This window comes from Drosophila ananassae, chromosome XL (assembly GCF_017639315.1).
Source record: "Drosophila ananassae strain 14024-0371.13 chromosome XL, ASM1763931v2, whole genome shotgun sequence".
NCBI lineage: Eukaryota > Metazoa > Arthropoda > Insecta > Diptera > Drosophilidae > Drosophila > Drosophila ananassae.
In genome coordinates this window covers 12,603,462-12,623,573 of record NC_057931.1, presented here as the reverse complement: position 1 = coordinate 12,623,573, position 20,112 = coordinate 12,603,462, and the positions used below count along the sequence as shown (strand labels likewise).

The window sequence follows — 20,112 nt, the reverse complement described above, 5'->3', positions numbered from 1 at the left end:
GGGTGGGTGGGGGGTGGGTTTTGGAAAAGTAAAACTGAAAAGGAAAATTTGCTTTTCGTCTTTCGGCAGTTGGCAGACAAACTGTTGCTGTGGCCAAGTTATCACAAGGACTGGGCCAAGACCCAGTTGTTGTTATTCTGGGCTGTGGGGTGGAGCCTGTCTGCTGTTGTCTCTTGTCCAGGTTTCAAATTAAACTCGAAAGAAAAACAAATTAGGCAAGCGCCGGACAAAGAATTCATCTGATGTTTATTTTGTAGAAAGGTCAGAGGGCAGAGGGCGTAAGGCACAATCAAGTCCTTGTTTTCGAAAAATGAAAAGATGTCGCATGGACTGATGCTGATGCTGATGCTTGGAAATGATTTGTCATTGTCCTTACAATGGTAATTGCTGGCAAAGGATAATGGACACAGCTCCTGACTTATGCCCTCGTATTAGCAAGGATTCCAAGACAAATTCTCACTCGTTCTCAGCCTTCGTCCTGGGAAACCCTTTTTATTCCACTCTTTAATCAATCAAGGCCTTCTGGGACCCCCACAGCGGCACAGGGGTTAACCCTGCATTTTTGAGGGCATTTTGGGGTTAAATGGGAAACAAAAATAAGACAAAAAAAAACTATGCAATTGCCAGCGATTTTGTGTCATTTGCATATTTCATAAACACTCTTTGGCCAGTACAGTGAGTTTCATAAAAATAAAACCACAACTACAATAAGTCTAGGGTTGCTGAAGAGATTTAGGCTTAAACTCTCTTGATTTAGTGTATAGATTAGATTTTCTAATAGTAAAAACCTTATGGATATGAAACGCACTGTTGCTTTTAACCATTTATGCAACTGTATGTATGTGGGTCATCGGAGTACTTGAAGTTTGGTCGAAACGCTGGCAACAACCTGCCAATGTTCGGGCCATATGCAAATGAACATCTCTGTGGGGAGGCGAGCGATATGAGAAGATGAACAATTTATGGAAACTACACTGAATAAAATTATACTAAAAATTCTATAATAAAATAAAGAGAGTATAGATTATAAGTAAAATAAAATCAAATCAAATTAAATTAAATCAAAGAAAAAAGATGAGGAGAAAATATTATGTTCTAGAATCAAGATATATATTATACATATGATACTTGTAACATAAAAAGTTGTGCAAGTAATTATTAATAATTAACTTAAAAAAAAATTATAAATAAAATGAAGAATGTATAGATTATATATAAAACAAAATAAAATAAAATTATGTAAAAAAGATAAGAAAAGAGACATTGTGTTCTAGAATCTGATATGATGATATGATACCCGATACTTGAAACTTTAAACTTATAAAAGTAATTTTTAATAAATTACCTTTAAAAAATTATAAATAAAATTAAGAGAGTACAGATTATAAAATACATAAAATCAAATAAAATTAAAGAAAAAGGAGAAGGAGAAAACAGTATAGTCTGATGATAGTCTGATGAAACCCGATACTTGAAACTCTAATCTTATGAAAGTAAATATAAAACAAATATATTTAACTAAATATTTTAATCATTATTTTTTTTAAATTAAAATAAAAGCCAACAGTCATGTGGCCGGCGGAGCTCCCTTTTCCAACCCGCCCCTGCATCACATTCTCCGCATATATGTATGCATTATAGATGCCACATCTATGGGCCAGTGTCCCTTTCGGCCAGGTCTAAACGAGAACTGAAACGGTCTTGGCCGGCAGGAGGGCCCCCTCACACACAGGCCATTTCATTTTTAATAGTTTCAGTCGACGGACGTCGGCGGCATTTCATTTGCCGTTTGTTTACTTTGCAAACTGGGTCCCGTCTCGTCGGCACTCGGCCGCCTTTTGGCCAACAGCCCCAGCCCCAGCCCCTTTTGGCCCTCCTGCCTTACGCTTTCCGCAAATCAAACAGAACGCAGCCAAAAACCAAAAAAAAAAAAAATACGAGAAAGATTAAATTTGCTTTTCTTTCAGTTTTGTGGCTTGTTTTTTGTTTTGGTCTTCAGCATTTATTGTTGATTTATGCGCTGCTGCGTTCGCTTTAAGCCCCAAGTTCACACTTTTGACGAACTCTGGCTTTTTCTGCCATTTTCTAGTTGGTTTTTCGGCCATTTTGGCCGGGCCAATTGGTTCCCAGGCCGAAAATCACAGAGAAGGACATGCTTTTGGTCCGAAATGTGACAGAAACAGAAAATAAGCGACAGGGTCAGGTGGAAAAAAGGGCACTAACATACGATACCCGGTACTTTGGTTGTTTACTTCCAACTTAAGGGGGTAAACCGCAAAATAGAAGATAAAAGACATGGAAGAGATGAAATATTAGAGGGGAAGGAGGTGAAAAGTGGCTGGAAGCTCACCTACGCACTGTTTGCAAGCTGATAAGTTCGCGCCGTCATCGTTATGTCAATTGAATGATGTCACAGGGGATTGAAAAGCACACACACAGAGTCACTCTTGTAGAAAATGCAGACAAAGGACACTTTCAAGTGCCTAGAGCACAATAAGAGAAAAAGGATAGAACGAAGGACCTAGGATGAAGCCAAGAACGAGACAACGCTGTTCAATCAAGCAGGCCTGGCTTTCTGGCGACCGTGACAGCGCCATCGAAGTGAGAGAAGTTCACTTTGGGATTTACTTCAAAGTCTACCCGTTCGACTCCACCAGGAAGGGAGTTCAGTAGACCTTCAGCTCTCGAACGATTAACAACTAAAAAAAATTTATCCGAAAAAAATTCCTCAAAAATTTTAAACAGTTTTATTTTTTTGCGATATTTTCTAAAAAGAAACAAAAATAATGACTAATATTGTGTGTGTTTGCATCGCCAGTGCCCTCCTTTGGATCAACTATCTGACGGAATCGAACGACGAGGACATCGAGACCCCGGGACCGAAACTACCCTCCGTGATGGTTACCCTGGCCCTGATGGACCTCATCTATGACAACAGTTTCGTGCCGGAGAAGCTGGAGGGTGTGCCCCGTTTTCTCAAGTGGGTCTATGAGGTCATAGTCTCGGTGTTCGTATTGGACGTTGGCCTGCACTTCTGGAAGGCCACGGAATACACACTGTACCTGCTACTGAAGATAATAGTGCTCTGGATGGGTTACGTCTCGCACCTGACCTATATCGAGTATGAATACTATTGCCAAGCAGCTATGACCTTGCCGCTGGCCTTTTTGGTCCTGACGTTTGCCGGCCACGCCACCAATCACTTCCATTTGGTGCGCGGCAAGTACCTCGGCATCAAGCCGAAACCCGTTATCCAGGCGGATGGGACTCCCAAGCTGGAGGATGAGGAGCGTAAGGAGCTTCCCAGCGTCGAGCCGATGATCCAACAGCCGCAGGAGGAGGGACGCAAAGTGCGCCAGCCACGACGAAAGCGCACCACACCCCAAATTGCTTAAAACTAAATTGTTTTTGTAGTCAGATTAGCTATTCTTTGTATGGGATTTTGTACGAGAAGATCTTGCAAATTGTCACAAAGAATAATTAGGAGCAGGGCAGTGCCGGCGGACATTTCTGGCGACCGTGACACTGCCATCGATTATAATCGATAAATAAAGGATAGAGATTTATAATTTAAGGGACTGTTTCAGGCTTAGTATTTAATGGCATGGCTGGTTCTCTTGGCTGGCATTTAATCCACTCATATTTTATTCTAGTCGCAGGCCATAAAATCAAAATAAAAGCCAAGACCCAAATCCAAATTCAAATCCAAAGCCATACAGACCAGACCTCGGGCTTAAGCCAAGCATGCATATGCCGAGCTCTGGCTCTCTCACATGTGTATATAGAGTCATAGTCATGGCTATAGTCGGGGCTGTAAAACAGGATTTGCATAGCATCCAATGCAGATTTGCATGCAGATGGCTGGCAGTAAGTTTGACATTGTTGCTCATTGCGAGCAACGAGCTGCAACTAATGCAAATGCGCAAATGCGATTTATGACAAGCCAAGCACCCAGAGATATGCATACACTAGACATTGCTGGGGCTGGAACTGGGGATGGGGCTGGGACGGGCATTCAGTTAAAGCAAACATTGCGCCATGTTTTCAGATGCCTTACACTCGAACACGCATAACTCGCCCGCTGCCCGGGTCGCTGTGTCATTCATCATCTGGCTGTCTGTCAGTTGGCCCATTAACGCGGCCCCCAGCAGCACGACCTCCCTAGGCCATGGCCATCCGATATGACAGCCGACCGGCGGCCAGTTAAACATTTGTCCCCTGTCGCCGCCTCCCACTGTTCGATTTGTTTGAAATCCAATGGAAAAACAAAGCAAACATTTGATTAATTGTCCTGAAATGGGAAATATTTACCAACTTTCTAACACGCTGAACGGAGTGGATTAGAAGTGCTTTACTTGGAGATATTTTACTTGTTACTTACATTTATAAAATAATATTTTATAAATAACATAAACCTAATACAAATTCTTGTTGTTTCTTTACAGAACTTATCACATTTATTGAAAACTGCAAAATGTAAGTACAATTAGAACTTAAGATTCTTCATTCTTGACATCTTAGCTTAGCTGTAAGCCATGAGAAGCGTGTAGAAGGGCGCTGATGACCGCCTCCAGTGGAAGAGCTTAGCTTGAGATAATAATCCCATCCCACCAGCCAGCCAGGCAGGCGATCATCATTCGTTCGTTTCTTAAAGCAGACCTCCCTTCTCTCCACTGGCAGAGCTCGTATCTGGCAAAGTATTCGATTTAAATATTTTATTGGCGAAAGTTTGCATCTCCCTCTGTCTCAGCCTGGAGTTTCTCCATCCTTACTCTCTCTATATATATATATGTGTATACTATTTTTTTGGTTACCTGGGCATGGCTGAAAAGCAGGCAACCTCAGGGAGTCCTGGCCCCGTCGACTGTTGCATTATTCATTAGGGTTGGAGAACGCTGTGAAACAACATGGCGACGCCATGGCCCTGGCCCGGCTAACAACTTCCGGCGAGGAGGCGATGACTAAGAGGGGGTGGAGCCTTCTTCCTGGTGCTTTATTTTTTTTTTTTTGGGAAATTCCGGGACGGTAAGGGCGAAGTGGCGGAAATTGCAAGCATGGCCAAATAATGACTCACACAGACAATTCGGTGAGGCCGTCCTCTGGGCGAGTGGTTGGGTGGCCGAGTGTGCAGTGGAGTGAGGTGGCCAAATCAGCGCACTTGTCAAACATGTTGATGGACACTTGAAAGGCACCGTCGTCGTCGTCGCCGTCGTCCAAAAAGAAGATTCAGCCACAGCAGAAGAGCTAAAGCGAAAGCAAAAGCAATCGCCCAACTAAAAAGCACAAGCAAGGCACCAGGGCTAAATTGCTTTTAAAAATACCATATATCCGGTTTTCCCTTCTTATATTTTCTTATTATTTTAATGGGTCTTTTTTGATACTCTAGAAAAGGGTACAATTTGTTTTAAATAGTATCGGGCCTTGATCGGGGTCACCAGGATTTCTTTTTCAAAAGTTTTCTTTAAAAGGTTATCTGTAAAATTCTGAATTCTTTAGAATTCATTTCTTTCTTGGCTTATATTTGTAATTTTGTAAGCTTTAGATATACATATTGTAGTTATATCTGAAAGAAGTCCTTAAAAGCTTTAATCGGGGTCACTACTTTTTATCTAATAAATGTATTTTTTAATTATAAGTCCCATTAAGGCCATATATGATCCCTTAGTCAGTGTTTCTCTTTACATATTACTCTAGGAAAGAGTAATATAATGGTGTTAAAGACTAATCTAGATAAAAGTTCTTAATCGGGGTCAAAATATAATTTGTTTAAAAAGAGTCTTATTAAAGCCTTGATCCACTGTGTCTTGTTTATTTTATAACTTTTCTGAATTCTAACTAATTGTATACAAATGTTGTCATAAAAACACTTTAAAATTCTCGATCGGGGTCACCAACATAACGAATGTAAGTCCGCTTATCTGTTTATCTGATTTGAACCTTTCCAGTCCCCACCTTTCAAGCTATTGACTTTGGATTACGCACACACGGTTAGTTTTTATTGAAACCACACACAATTGAGACCATTTAAACTTTGAAATGTGTCTTCTTGTTCCATTTTTAAATGCCTCTTCCCAAATAAAAACACGACTCTTTTGTTGAATGCTTAAAAATAGTCGAACAAAGACTAGTGGATGTGGATGTGTGTGCTCGTGTGAGTCATAAAAACGCCAGATATGAAATATGTTTAGTCGAGTCTGGGTCTGGAATCGCCCCTCGGAGCGACATTTTCATAACTATAGCGAAATATCAAGCATACGCCATGTGCGCCCCGCTCTCAGGGTAAAAGTGTTTTTGGTGTTTGGTCTCGTTGGCGCCGCCTGCTGTCAACGCAGTCAAGTTCCATTTCGACTTTCAAGTGCCACATAGTATAGTATAGTATAGTATAGTATGGTATAGAGAGTGGCTATATGTATTCTCGTGTATATCCAATATCATGCATGTGCGGCATCCTACTATCAACTCCGGAGTCCGGACCGTATCTGGCGATATATATACCGCTGGCTATGCACACAAATGATTTATTTATTTATTTGCTTATTGCCAAATGCCAAAATGATGCCGTGCCCCAGCTGCCGCGATATACATACATATATATTTTTTTTCTACTCGACCCGTATCCATATCCGTATGGATACACCCCACACCCTTTTGCCTTTCAATCTATTTTCCAATCGAAATAAAAACAATGTAAATGCCGAAATCAACAACTTGATTGAACATTGAATAAAGCACATGATGTGTATGGGTGCCAGGGTGCCAGAGTGCCAATAGGTGAAAAGTTAACCTTTTGGAAAAAAGAAAAAGCAATCAGTGTCTGGGTTTATTTTTTAATAAAATTTTATCAGAAAGTGGGGTGCTCTTAGGCTTGATCAAGAAGGTGTTTCAAAGGCTACCTAAGGCATCAAAATATTTTCTTCAATTGCTATCTATTTTAAATATGTCTTATATATAGATCTATATCTTATATCTATAATCTATAAACCCAAAAAAGAATATCTCAAGCACAATTACCAGAAAATGTCTCAATCGCTTTTCGTTATTTTCCCGAAATGGCTTTGCAATTAAAATGCTGACCAGAATATCCAAGCAGAATAGATTTATAGCTCTGCCATGGACATATATCATTGCCACAATTATAGAAGATATAGACCCCCCCTTTTACAGACTCTCCTTGCCCCTTTCTGTTGCACAATTACCGAATCTCTAGTTGACAGACTGAAGGATGAACTTGTGGGCTGGTGGCGATGGCAGAGAGGAGACTTGCTCGAAAAGTTGTGAGTTTTGGGGAAATTGCCTCATTTCCCAGTGTTTGCCGGAAAAGTTTCCCTCTGCCCCTGGCTCCTGTCATTAATTACAGACTCAGCCAGAAGCTCCTGCCCATCTTGCCATCTTGCCCGTCTTGCCGGCTTCGGGAGATCATTAGTCCACTTGCTAATGGCCCACAAAACAAAAGGAAATGTTCCTTCTCTCCTGTCGATAGCTCGCTAGCCCTCTGTTTCTTTTACTCTATTGCCATCTCTGTCTGTGTCTTGTGCACTTAATTATGAAATTATGTCTTTTGTCATTTACTTGCTGTTTTCGCGCAAAATGCGTTTTCCTACATTTTCCTCCAAAGCGAATTCATTTTGGTTTTCCTTTTTTTTTGGCAAAGTTTTGGAAGGAAAAATGTGGTGGGTGTGCGGTGGCAAGTGGAAACACATGTTGCTAAGACACTGGAAAAAATAGTAATAATATAAGTTAGAAGATAAAAGTAAAAAATGAATAAATTTAAGGGAGTTGGTTCTTAAAGGAGGTTGAGGATTAAATGAGAATATCTTTTATTTATTGAAGACTTATAATAAAAAATAAGTTGAAAAAGTAATATTTATTTATTTAATTAAATACTATTTAATATTAAAATAAATATTTCAACTTAAACCAAAAAAAAAAATTAAGAAAGAAACACTTTATTTCAAACTCTAGCCTTTTAACTAAAATAACTTACTTTTTCTTCCAAAAGAATTTCTTCAAAATTATTTAAAAAACTTAAGAAGCCCTCTCTCTTTAAAAACCATTAAAATAATATTTTTTCTATAATTTTTTTCTATCAGTGTATAAATTGGTTAGGGACTCCTTGCGGAAATAATTGCCCAACCCAAGAGTGGGTTGTAGACACTAAGCCTCCTTCTCTTTGTGGCGCAACAGCTGCTGTAATTTGGCAATGCCAACTGCCATGCCACGCCCACTTGCTACCAGACCCTGCACCACCCCCCGCCAGTTCTCTATCTAATTGCGTCTTTCGGTCTGTGGCTTCCGCCAGCTTCTGGTGAGGAATTCTTCATTCTCATTCATTCTTGGAAATGAAATTTACATTTTTGACTTCATTTAACTTTGGCAACTCGTGAGTGGTGGCTGAGCTGGTGGCTGGTTGAGTGTTGCATGCTTTGTGGCATGCTGACATATGCCAATTGACTTGCCACTTGGTAATTTAATATGTGTGCCTTTGGTCCCGCTACTCCTCCTTATTCTATTTTTTTCTTCGTAATTTTCATCCCAATATTTGGCCTGAAGCTTTTTCTTTTTTAGCCAAACTGCCAAGGACATCCGAGCCATTGTTCATTCATTCTTGTCACAAAAATGGACAGCAAGGAGGAGGGGGGAGGTGGCGGAAGGTAGATGAGTGGGTGGGTTAGACCACCCGGCCTGATTGGGTGGGTGGTGTGGTGTGGCTTTTGGGCGGCAAATCAAAGTGAACATTTCACTTGGCCGGGACCAGCGCGGTGCCATTGTCCGAATGGCCTTATGCAACTTTAATTGAATTGCACGCTAAGCCAGACTGCAGATACACTGCAAGAAATGCCTACGACTCCCCGCCCCCACATGCCTCAGAAATTTTGGAAATTTAAATTGGGAATTTTTAAGTGATTTTTGAAGACATTTCACTGGCTTCTTTTTCCAATTTTCCACAATTTTCCAATTTTTGCAAATACCTTTAAATCCTCTTAGCCATAAATTACTTTCTTTTTTGGCAGCACTCTCGCAGGACACTGTTTAAGCTCCTTTCGAGAGCTTCTTGCTGTGTGAACAAGGACATTGTCGATTTGTTGACAGGCCGAGGCGAAGAAATTCTCATTAGATTTATTGATTGCCAAACACCGGACAGGACTAATACCTATTCGTGTGTAGAGTGTTTTATGGTTTTTGAGGTTTATTTCAATTCCACACTTTATAATTAGCATTTAGAAAGAATATTTATAATTAAATCAAAAGAGCAAAGACCATTTAATATGCAAAACCCGACCATCTCCGCATTAGATTGCAATTAAATTCCCATTTATTTGCCAAAAAAAATATAAAAATGCAAACACAAATGCCAAAATCCCCTGAGGTGGCAAATTTTGTCAACACTCTTGTGGCCAGCATGGCGTATACGTGATATGGCAATCGGTTAATTATCGATTTTATTCGATTGTCGGGCTTTGTTGGCTTAGCACCTTCTATGACAGCTCTGTCGGAAGTGAAAAGTTAAAGGACTTGGATATTAAGGAGATACATTGCTCTGGAAATGTTTGAAGTTACTGTTTTAAACTTTTGAATTATTATTTATCCATTAATTATCGATTTTATTCGATTGTCCGATTTTCTTGGCTTGGCATAAGAAAGTGTGAAGAATATTTAAAGAGCTAAGTATCTCAGATAGACTTTTTTCTAAAAATATTAAAAATTAATTAAGCCTTCGATTATTTATCGATTAAATTCGATTTTCTAGCGTTGTTAGCTTAGCACTTGGATATTCTGGAAAGAAACTGCTCTGGAAATATTAGAAATAAAAAGTATTTCATTTTGGAAGCATTATTAATTTAGCAAATTCTAGCGATTGTAATCGATAGTCTGCTTTTATAGCCTAGCATTTTATATATCGATTTTAATCAATTCTGTTAACATATTAACAAAGTGTGAAGAATAACTGAGAACTGAGACATTAAAGAGAGATATTTATATGGAAATGTTTGAATATAAAGTTGTATGCTTTTAAATTCTGGATTCATTATTATTTTTCGATTTGTTATCGATTTTAGTGGTTGTAGAGTTTCTTATTTTAGCACTTTCTATGACAGCTTCCTACAGAAAGTGTAAAAAATATTTAAAAGACTAAGGTATTAGCGAGAGACATTTTTGTGGAAATATTCGAAATGAAATGTGATGTCTTTCGTGTTAAGCTCCTGCATTCCTGAATTCCTAAACACACACAAAGACAAGCTCCTCTTCTGTATATATGTATTTATCTATATAAATGTCCTGTCTGTGTATATAATCCGATTCAACATGTTTTTTTGCTTTTAAATAAAACATTTCCATCACAGGTTTACACAAAAAGCTTCCAAACAGATGTGCAAGTTTGTTTAAGGCCAGGGACGATGGTGTATTGTTTTTTTTGTTCTATCTTTCACCTTTGCCCTAGCAACAACAACAACAACAACAAAAACAACAACAATAATAACAATGAAATAACAACAATAACTAGTCCAAGATCCCCCTAACACCCCCTCCAAGAGATAACCCCAGGCATTAATTACAACGTTCGCCTGTCATGGCAGCTCTACAATTGGCCATTGTCTTGGCCAGATTTAGATTCTGATTCAGGATTCTAGGAGTGAAAAGGACCTGGACCGAGATCCAATGGCCAGGTGGCCACTCTGCTGTTCTGCTGCTCTGCTGCAGGACCATCCAAAGGATCCAAGAAGGCAGCAGCAGTCGAAGGAAGCGATACCAGTACCAGACTCGTCCTTTGTTCTCCCAAACAATTGCAACTGCGCTGAGTGCCTGCCAAACTGCCGGAAGTTAGCTTCTGCACTGGAAATATATTTTTTTAAGGGTTTTCAGGATTATTATTTTTTAAATAGAAATATTTATTTATTATTTAAGATTAAAAAAAATAAATTTTTTTTTATTAATTTTTTATGACCTTAAAGGCAGAGTTTCTTAAATAACTTTATAGACCATGGATCATAGATCTTTAGTTTCATTTGCTGTGTTATTAATTTAATTAAAAATATTAAATATTATAATTTTTATTTTATTTCTATTTTAAATCCTAGATCAAATTTTGTATTTCAAAGTGTAACCTTTAGACCTGGCCCTTGTTGTCTGTTTGGAGCCGTTCTTTGGTCCTTCCGTCTTTAGTTTGTTAGCCACCATTGTTTGGCCTAAACTGCTGTTGTCTCTGTTGCCTTCGCCGTGTCATATCGTGTCTCCTGGCTGGTTGGCTGTTTGGCTGGTTTGTCTATTTGCCCGGTTGGCTGGGCTGGACTGGCTGGCTGGGTTGGTGGACTGGCATTGTTGGCATTTGCGCTGCGGGGCTCGGCTAAATTGATAAATGCACCTGGCTAACTGGCTATGCCCCCCTGGCTAACCCACTCTCTTCAGACCACGTTTCACCTTGTGCCTTGGGCCATTTGTGCCATTGATTTGATTGCTGGCTGCGATCATCTAATTGATGCGATGTCCTCACAGCTTGCGAATTCCCCGGACGGAGTGTCCGGTCGAAAGTGAGACTCTTCCCTTTATACTACATGTTGGTAGAATGTGCGATTGTTGGCCAATTAATTAGTGGCCATTGACACGCCACTTGGGGCTTCAAAGGCCAGTTATTTAATTAATTTTTATGGCTCTTGGCTGGCAGTTTTCTTCTTAAAATTTATATTTAAATAAAAAACTTATTTAACAAATAATTCTGAACTAAATCCTGATTCTTTGATGTCCTTTTCTTAAACCAAACCATTTCTCAAATAAATCTTTAAAAATTGAACAAAACCTTGGAGCCAAATCGTGAGATCCTCCAGTTGGATAGCTCCTTCGATTCAATCCAATCACGGATTGCCTTACCTTTCACATGCTTCATTTTGGGGCAAGAACTGTGAGCGTGCAACCGACAGGACATGGCCTTGAGTTTGCCATGGTATCATGGCATCCCCACCTCCGCTTCTCAAAAACATACCTCCCAAAGCCCCACCCGCCACCGAGACCCGAGCGAGTTGCATCAACAGATGGGCAACCTTTTTGCAGCCCGCATATCCCCACAAGTGTTGCCTATTTTACGGAGCGCGACACGGCCAACTTGCCCCGAAAAGGGGGGCTGGCGGGGTGGGGTTAGTGTTGTAGAGAATCGAGAGGCTTACCAGGAGGAGGGGCTACCATGTGGCAGGGCTCTTGATGTTGTCAGTTGGCTTAGAAACGTTGCCGAGCACTGAGAAATGCATAAATGGACAAAAGGACGCGGAGCACGAGGAAGCGGGCCAAAGGCAGTTGTGATCCCAACCCGGTCCACCCTACCCCCCACTCCGTCCATATGCGCCCATGTGTGTACTCCCCACCAAACACCCCCAAAAAGGGGGTCTGCTACAAAGCAATGCCAACTGAACACCTGAACTAATGCAACTGGCACAAGGGCACTGAAAGAAACTTCAGAAAAATATGTCTAGCTAAAATTAATTTAAAATTTATAGAAACATAAAAAGAGGTTTATTTTTAAAGCTTGTAAAAAATATAAACTAAAAAACTTTGATTTAATTAATTTAAGGTTTATTTAAATTTATATTAATTTATATTAATAAATGTTATTAATATTATTTTAATTTATTTATCTGGTACTAAGAGAGTATTTTTTATTTTTCTTCTTGAAAAATATATTAACTAACTTTAAAAACTCAAATAACAATTGAAGAACTTAATTATTTGGCTATATTCCGAAAAAATACTGAATAATACTAAAGAATATACTGCACTATAAGATACCCTGTACCCTGTATTTCTTAAACCTAAAAGCATAACAAAATTTTTCCCTATTCGATACCTGGTACTCATAATTTATAATTGAATTATAATTTCTTTTCCAAAATCAATAACTTTTTAACAATTTTTTTAAGAAACTAACTAACTTAAAAATAAATGACTAATATCCAAAACCTACAAAATGCCTTGGTCTTCAAAATTATCCAAAATCAAATGTATTACTTTTATTCAAAAAAAAAATCCTCAAAAAATTCAAAAAAAGTCTGCCAATTTTCAAGGCCTTCAAATAATGCCTAATAATTTCATAATCCCAAAAAAAACAATTTTAATTTCAAGTGATTAAATTTTGCTTTCGATTGTTCTTGGTAGAGCACTTTCATGCTTTGCTTTCGTGCTTTTGTGCTTTGCTTTTGCTTTTTTGGCACACCTGGGTGGATGCTTTTTGGAAGCACTCTGCGCACTTTGGCGTCTTTAATGAAGGCATTTAGCAATACGAACCTCAAAGAAAAACAACCAAAAAATCGAGGTAGAAAGTAAAATTTCTATCGAAATGCTGTCATTGCACTTGACCTTGGACATTTGCTTGCTTTTTGTAGAAAAGTGCAGGGAAAGCTAAAAGCTTCAAGTGGTTTTCTTATTTTTACCTTCACAATCGCGGAAAGTCATTTAAAATTATTTAAAGATAAGGTTTTTGGGAAAGAAATTAAAAATGAAATTACTATAAGTACCCGATATCGTATAGTTGAACAAATTTGTAGTATTTTTATGCTTTTAATCAGAAGTGTTAGTTCTTGATCTGTTATTTGGGTTGCAGTAAGTGCTGTTTAAAGAATAAATGGAATTAAAACACTTTGAGTACCGGGTATCGTATAGTAAAATATATTATTTAATGTTTTTCAGTATTTTTTAGAGTATAATTTTTCAAAAAAGGAATAAAGCAATTACTTTTAGTAAAGGTTGTCATATATTATAGTATCTTATAGTATATTCCTTAGTATATACTTTTGATTTTTGAGTTAAAGCTTAAATAAAGTGGAAATAAAACACTATGATTACAGTATATGGTACAATTGAGTATATTCTATAGTATTAGTATTATTGATTTTTTATTTGAGTATTGATGATTATAGTTTTGCAATAAATTTTTATCATTTTTCAGTATTTTTTTAGAGTTAAAAAGTATACTTCTTCAATAAATAATACAAGAAAGCACTTTGAGTACAGGGTATCATATATTATAACATCTTGTAGTATATTCTTTAGTAGAAATTTTTGTTGATTGAGTTACGTTTTTGAAAAAGAAGAATTAAAACTATTTTGGTACTAGAAGTACCCTGTATCGTATAGTTGAGAACATTCTTTGTCTTATTTGTATTTAGAATTTAGTGTTATTGATTTCTCAGTTGCAGAAATCAAGCCACTAAAAGTACCAGGTATCGTATAGTTGAGGGCACTCCTTAGTATTTTCGTCCGCTCTCAAGCAAATAACTTGAAAACTCTTTTCCCCACTTGACAGGAAAAGAGAGTGTGAAAGTAAGAAATGAATGCATTAAACCACAAAATGCGAAGCATAACTTTTCCGAGAACGGAGGCCCCCAAGGAACCAAAGAAACTTTTTTAAATGATTCCCAGGAACAAGGAGCTGGAGCGGGAAACAAAAAACGAATTTCGAGTTGAAAATCATAGAGGAAGCAGACCTAGCTGGAGGAGGTCCTTGAAGGACCTGCCGATGGGCATGCGTAACTCTAGAAGTACAATGCTTTTTTTTCGCCTGACAGTTGGCAAATGGCCCGTGGCTATTGTGATCCTTCCAAAGTTCCCATTTCCTTTATCTCCAGACCCTCCCGGCCCTCAAAACGCCGCTAATTGATTTCAAAACCCGAGGCAGAGGAGCCTGAAATGACAACTGTCCGACAAAACAGCTTAATTATATTTCAAGTTTTTTGGCCGAGTTTTTTTTTCGGGCCAACAAGGAGAACAGAAGTTTCCAGTCAGCCAGGTTAATTAATTTTTCCCGGCACCGTTTTTCTCGGCCCCGTCGAGACGACAGGTGGCTAAGTTTTCATTCAATCAAGTTTATGCCGAGAATAAAACTTTGAACTTGAAGTTTTAACCATTTTCCTTAGCCTCGTCCTTAGCTTCAGCCTCAACCTTAGTCTGAGTCTCATCCTCAGCCCTTGGCCCCCGCCACCGACAAAAATAATGCCAATGCCATTGGCAGTCAGCGTTTTTAATTAGCCTAATTAATTTTTGGCACAAAAACCCAGAAAACCAGACGAGAGCCAAAAACTTTTACTCAACTGATGTTGTGGATGCTTTACTGTTTTGTGGGTGGTTGGCTGCTTTAAGGGGGGGATGTGCTTTGCAAAAAAAAAGTCCAAAGTGCAGCCGGAAAAGTTTGAAGCAGCTTGCCAAGATTTCTGATTCGGTGCGTAGTTTTATAAATTTCTACCAAAGCGGCGGTATAACAGTTGAGTGGCTGCCAAACAACAGGTTATGGTGGTGCCAGTGGTGCTAGTGGTGCGGTGGTGCGGTGGTGCTAGTATGCCACACAGTCACGTTCTCCTCCAACGGGACCGACTTTATATAAGCCCAGTTTTAAAACAGACTTAATTGGCTTTTGGGGAGAATGCATTAAGAGTAGTTGGAAAAAGTTAAAAATAGTAATTGCTAAAAATAAATAGTTCTGGCTCTAGATTTTAAGCTTAAAATGTGTTTTAAGTGTTTACAAAGCTCCATCAGAAATTAATGGACAAAGGGGAGTTAGTTTTTGAATGTTGGCCTTTTTACAAAAATTATTTATCTTTATGGTTATTGAACCACTTTTGTTAATGATTTTTATACATTTTTTGAAGAAACTATTTAAGAGCAACTTATGTAGTTATTTCTAGCATCCGGTTATTTCTGACACTTTTCTAACCTTAATGTCACTCTTAATGTGCCCGTTTCTGTTTTCTTAGCGATAATACCTTAAAGCGTTTATACTTGATACTAGATTGCACTTAAATACTAAATACTTGCAATAATTACAAAAATTGCAATTAAAATTAACTTTAAAGAGAATTCTATGTCAATTTTTCTAATTCTATGTCAAAATTTTATTAAATGGAGTCATAAAGCCTACAACACTCCAAGTAAATTGTCTTTTCTATCACTTTAACTCCTAAAATAGTATCTTAAATAATATTTTACATTTATTTTGGCTCCCATAGTAAACCCCATTTTAAATCAAACAAGTATTAAAGTTTCTCTATTTTTTTATTAACCAAACTTTATAAAATAATTAAGGAAACTCATATCCCCACAAATACTTCCTTGAAACGGCCATAATATATGCGAAACTAAAGCCCAAAATACTGTTTCAGCCTCGATTTAATAAACATAAGTTTGGAGGCAGATGGTCAGCTGCTAACTGGCCAATTTCGGGCCAATTGGCCGACTAACCAAATGGCCAGCAGAGCGCCGGAAGTACGGAGGCGAGCTGACAAACCCGTTTAGGAACCATGCCAGTCCAAACTGAAACCGAAAACTAAACGGAACAGGACAGAGGAAGGCCATGGAAGGCCATGGAGGGCCATCAATGGTGGGTCCAGGAAGTCCAGGAAGGAAGGACGGACGGAAGTGTGTAATTTAAGCTGCGGGCGGGAGGGGCTAGAGGGGCGACGCGCCCTATGTGGGCGTGGCAGGAGCTGGTCGGGAGGCAGAACAGGAGCCGCAGGATGAAGCAAATCAGGAAGCTTGCAAAACCAAAAATGCAACAAGCATTCGACTAACAAAAGGTTCAGTTCAGGTCAGAGGTTATGGATGAGTGGGGGAGAGGAGGACTATCAGGACTACTGGCAGGACATGAATCAGGAGCAAACTTTAAAGAATCCAACCACTGGCAAGTGTCACAGGTGGTACGGTCTATTGCGAGCCATTTTGAGGATTCATTCATGAGCAAATATGCCACTACACTGGAAGAAAAGTGAGGGGAAAAATAATTTTAAAATTAAAAAGGAAGGAAATATGATGTATATGTCTGTTATATGTCAAGTAATAGTCTTTAAATAGTTTTAATTTTAAGCTAAAAAGTCTCTCTTATTTTTCATTTTATAGATATGATTGTATCAGTGCCAAATATGCAAAATGGCCAAATGCACTTAGCCAACAAGACTGCTCTTAGCCAGAGTTGTTGGCCATTGTTGTCGGCCACTCGGACTGGTCGAGTCCGGGAGGAGTTGCACATAAATCGGTTGGCCAAGTTGTGAGCTCAAAGAGCCGAAAAATGACATCTAATGTTCATCTAACTTGAATCACTTGAAAAAAAAAAATATACAAACTAGATGGGAGTAGAAAGTAGGCCAGGAGCAAGAGAAGCTAAACAAAACATTTATGGGCTTGGAGACAGAAAAAAGTGAGGCAGCTTTGGCAGCAACTCAAGTGGCCATAATGGCATAGACGATGTACAGGAAGCTGTTGTTGTTGTTGTTGTTTGTGGCATAGAGGCAGGGAATGGGAGGAGGGGGTTGGGTGGAAGTGTCGCAGGAAACAGGAAGTGCGGCAGATAGCAGAGCAAAAGTTGGCTTCGACCCAGTTGGAGGACAACGACACGACACGCCACAACACATCATCATCATCATCATCATCCTTGCCACACCATAGCCAGCCACCTTGCCACCTTGCCACCAACAATCCCCTTTCATCATCATCATTATTACTATTTCTTTTTTTTAATCTTAAACTCAATTTATAGAATCGTCATCTGGTCCCTTAATTATGTGCTCATTAGAGGAGCGGCACAAACGACACAACTTGCTGCATTTTGTGGCACGATCCCCATCTGCCTGCACCTTATGCCCGTTCAATTGAAGGCATTTTCATTTCATTTGAATTCATTTCATTCCATTTGATTTCATTGCATTGCCATTGCCATTCGCAATTCGCAATTCGCATTTCAATTCGCTGGCTGCTGAACTCGCCAGCGCCATCGCCAGCGCCGAACACTGCACTGACAAATTTCTTAATTGCAAGGCAGCTCTTTGGAATGCCTTTTCATTTCGGCCCCAAAACGCAAACAGAAAGATTGAAAGCAGCACAAAAAAGCAGGGGGGTTCCTCAACTGTGATTGATGGTCGACTTTTGAATACCCTACGATAGGGGGGGCTTTAGGAAGGGCTTTACTTTTTTACTCAGTTTACTCAGTCAGTTGAGGGTTTAAAATTAAAAATTATTTTGTAAAAAGGCATTTTATTTTCCTTAAAAAAAATACTAAAAATGGTATGAGGTTTAATGCGGACATACGGACAGGCGGACAACTTATAATATAAACTTAATTATGTTATTTGTCTAGAAAACATAACTTTTTTGTTATAAATAATAGTTTAAGAATAAATTTAAATAAAATAGAAATATTTTTACAACAGTTATTCAAGTTTCAATAATAAGAATTCAGCGGACAAACGGACAGGCGGACAAAGTAGTATATTTTATCAAGATTTATACCAAAAAGTTATACTTTTTTGTAGAAAAACAATACTATTATATAATAGTTTTAAGACCAACAACTAAGTTTCATAAACTACACAAAATGCTTCAAGTTTAAATCTAAAGAAACTAACGGACAAGCGGACAGGCGGACAAGGTACAATCTATTATTACTATTCAGAAACTTTAAAAATAAAACTAAAAATGGTTTTGCTCCCAAAATTACTTTTTTTAAACAAAGAAACTTAACAAAACTAAACAAAACAATAACATCCTTGAAATTATGAGAGAAACTAACGGACAAGCGGACAGAAGGACAGACGGACACTGTCTGATATATAATTTATGGATTCTGTTGAGCTAAAATTTCCACTCGAACCTCCCGAACAGGGTATCGCAAAAAAGAAAGAGTCTTGGAGGGATGAAAATGGGCCAAAAAAAATTATAAAAAAAAAAATAGAAGAGGGGGATGGATGGCAAAAAAAAATGGATGGCATTGCTGAGAGAAATCAGGCCAGCCGAGCGTGGGATCTGTTCAAAAACTGGCGAGGTGGATGGGAAATGCTAAATGGACCAGGAGGCTATGATGAGGGGGGCAGAGAGGGGAGCTGCCACTGACACTGCCACAGCTACTGGTACTGGTACTGCCTAATGGCCGCTGGCAAATGCAAAAAGGCTGTGCTGTCCGCTTCTGCTTCTGTTGCAAGTTGGTTGTTGCAACCTTGAAGTTGCAGTAGGGACGGGGGCATCAACCGAAACAAAAACAACAAGAACAAGCAGCAGCCAAGTAGAATAAGAAGAAAAAAAAATTGAATTTAATTCAAATTGAGCTTGCCGCACCGAACAAAAGAAATGAGAATGTGCTTCTCGAGAATATCTTGGCATAGTTAGGAGGGACTACCAGTTCTGGCCATCTACCTTACTCTTTCTATGCCATTTAACCCCATCTCTTTCCATCTCATTTTGTGGCATGTGCTAAAATAGACAAGTTTATTGCCAGTTTGGGGCCTGGAGGCAAACAATGACGAGGCCAAAAGGGTAGACAAGTGCCTGGGCCATGTTCTCCAGCCCCTGTTTCTGTTTCTGTTTCTGCTTCTGTTTCTGCTACTGTTTCTTGGCCGTTTCTACTGTTCTACTCTGGAAAAGGTCAAAAGTGTGGGGCTTGTATTTTGGCCCTTTTGTTTGGCCAGGGCCTACTCCCCCAAACCCCCAACCAGTCCAACTAGTCCACCCCAACCTCTATCATGTTTCTGAGACCCTGGCCTGACAGTTGTCATGTTGCGTACGAAGGTCTCAAGGTGAGCACCTCCAGTCTTGGCCAATTTTTAGTTTCAGCCAGTCTGGGCCAGCTCTCGCCCTGGCTTAGGGCTTTGTCATGTGTCGCCAGCAGTGGCAACTGTCACAAATTGGACACAAGTTGCAACACTGGCAACTGCCAACTAACAACTGGCAACTGGCAACTGATCCTGGTCTCAGGACACTTTCTTGGCTTGGCTTTTCAGTCTCTGCGGCTCTTAGTCTCTGGCTCTCTAAGCCAGTTGCCACTGAAATGGGGTTAACACTCCTCCTAACTAAGAGGCCCTCTTTAATGACTTTAAATTATTTTTATTTCGTCCTATTATATCGTACTTGTCTGGCCACAAGTGCATTTTGTCCTTCGGCAGGAGCTGCCACTTACTTATTCATTCGCATTCGGCTCAATTTGCGAATTTAACAGCCGCATTTTCTCGCCGCCTTTTCATTTGCCGGTCATTTCCTTTTACGAGCGCGGAAAAACTTTTCTCCACCACCCACCATCCACCACCCACTGGCCCATCCACTTTCTACGACCCACTAGCCCACCACCAATTTCATTTTTTTTTCATTTTTTTCTTC

At 39.2% G+C, this 20,112-nt stretch overlaps 2 protein-coding genes across 11 annotated transcripts in view; both read left to right on the top strand.

Moving 5' to 3' along the window:
• The window catches only part of LOC6503023 (voltage-dependent T-type calcium channel subunit alpha-1G), a 104,474-nt gene that overhangs the window by 23,542 nt on the left and 60,820 nt on the right, over positions 1-20,112 (top strand). For all 10 annotated transcript variants that reach the window (XM_032453095.2, XM_032453094.2, XM_032453093.2 and 7 more), the window contains one exon: positions 4,446-4,476. The gene's annotated coding sequence lies outside the window, so the exon portion shown is untranslated. The remainder of the gene's footprint in view (positions 1-4,445; positions 4,477-20,112) is intronic.
• LOC6503021 lies at positions 2,637-3,574 on the top strand. Its single transcript, XM_001963356.4, has one exon. It carries the CDS (start codon positions 2,787-2,789, stop codon positions 3,393-3,395), a length of 609 nt encoding a protein of 202 aa, XP_001963392.1. The 5' UTR covers positions 2,637-2,786; the 3' UTR covers positions 3,396-3,574.

Excerpts from the sequence above, each read along its gene's own strand:
- LOC6503021 (XM_001963356.4), top strand. The coding sequence starts at position 2,787 with ATGACTAATATTGTGTGTGTTTGCATCGCCAGTGCCCTCCTTTGGATC.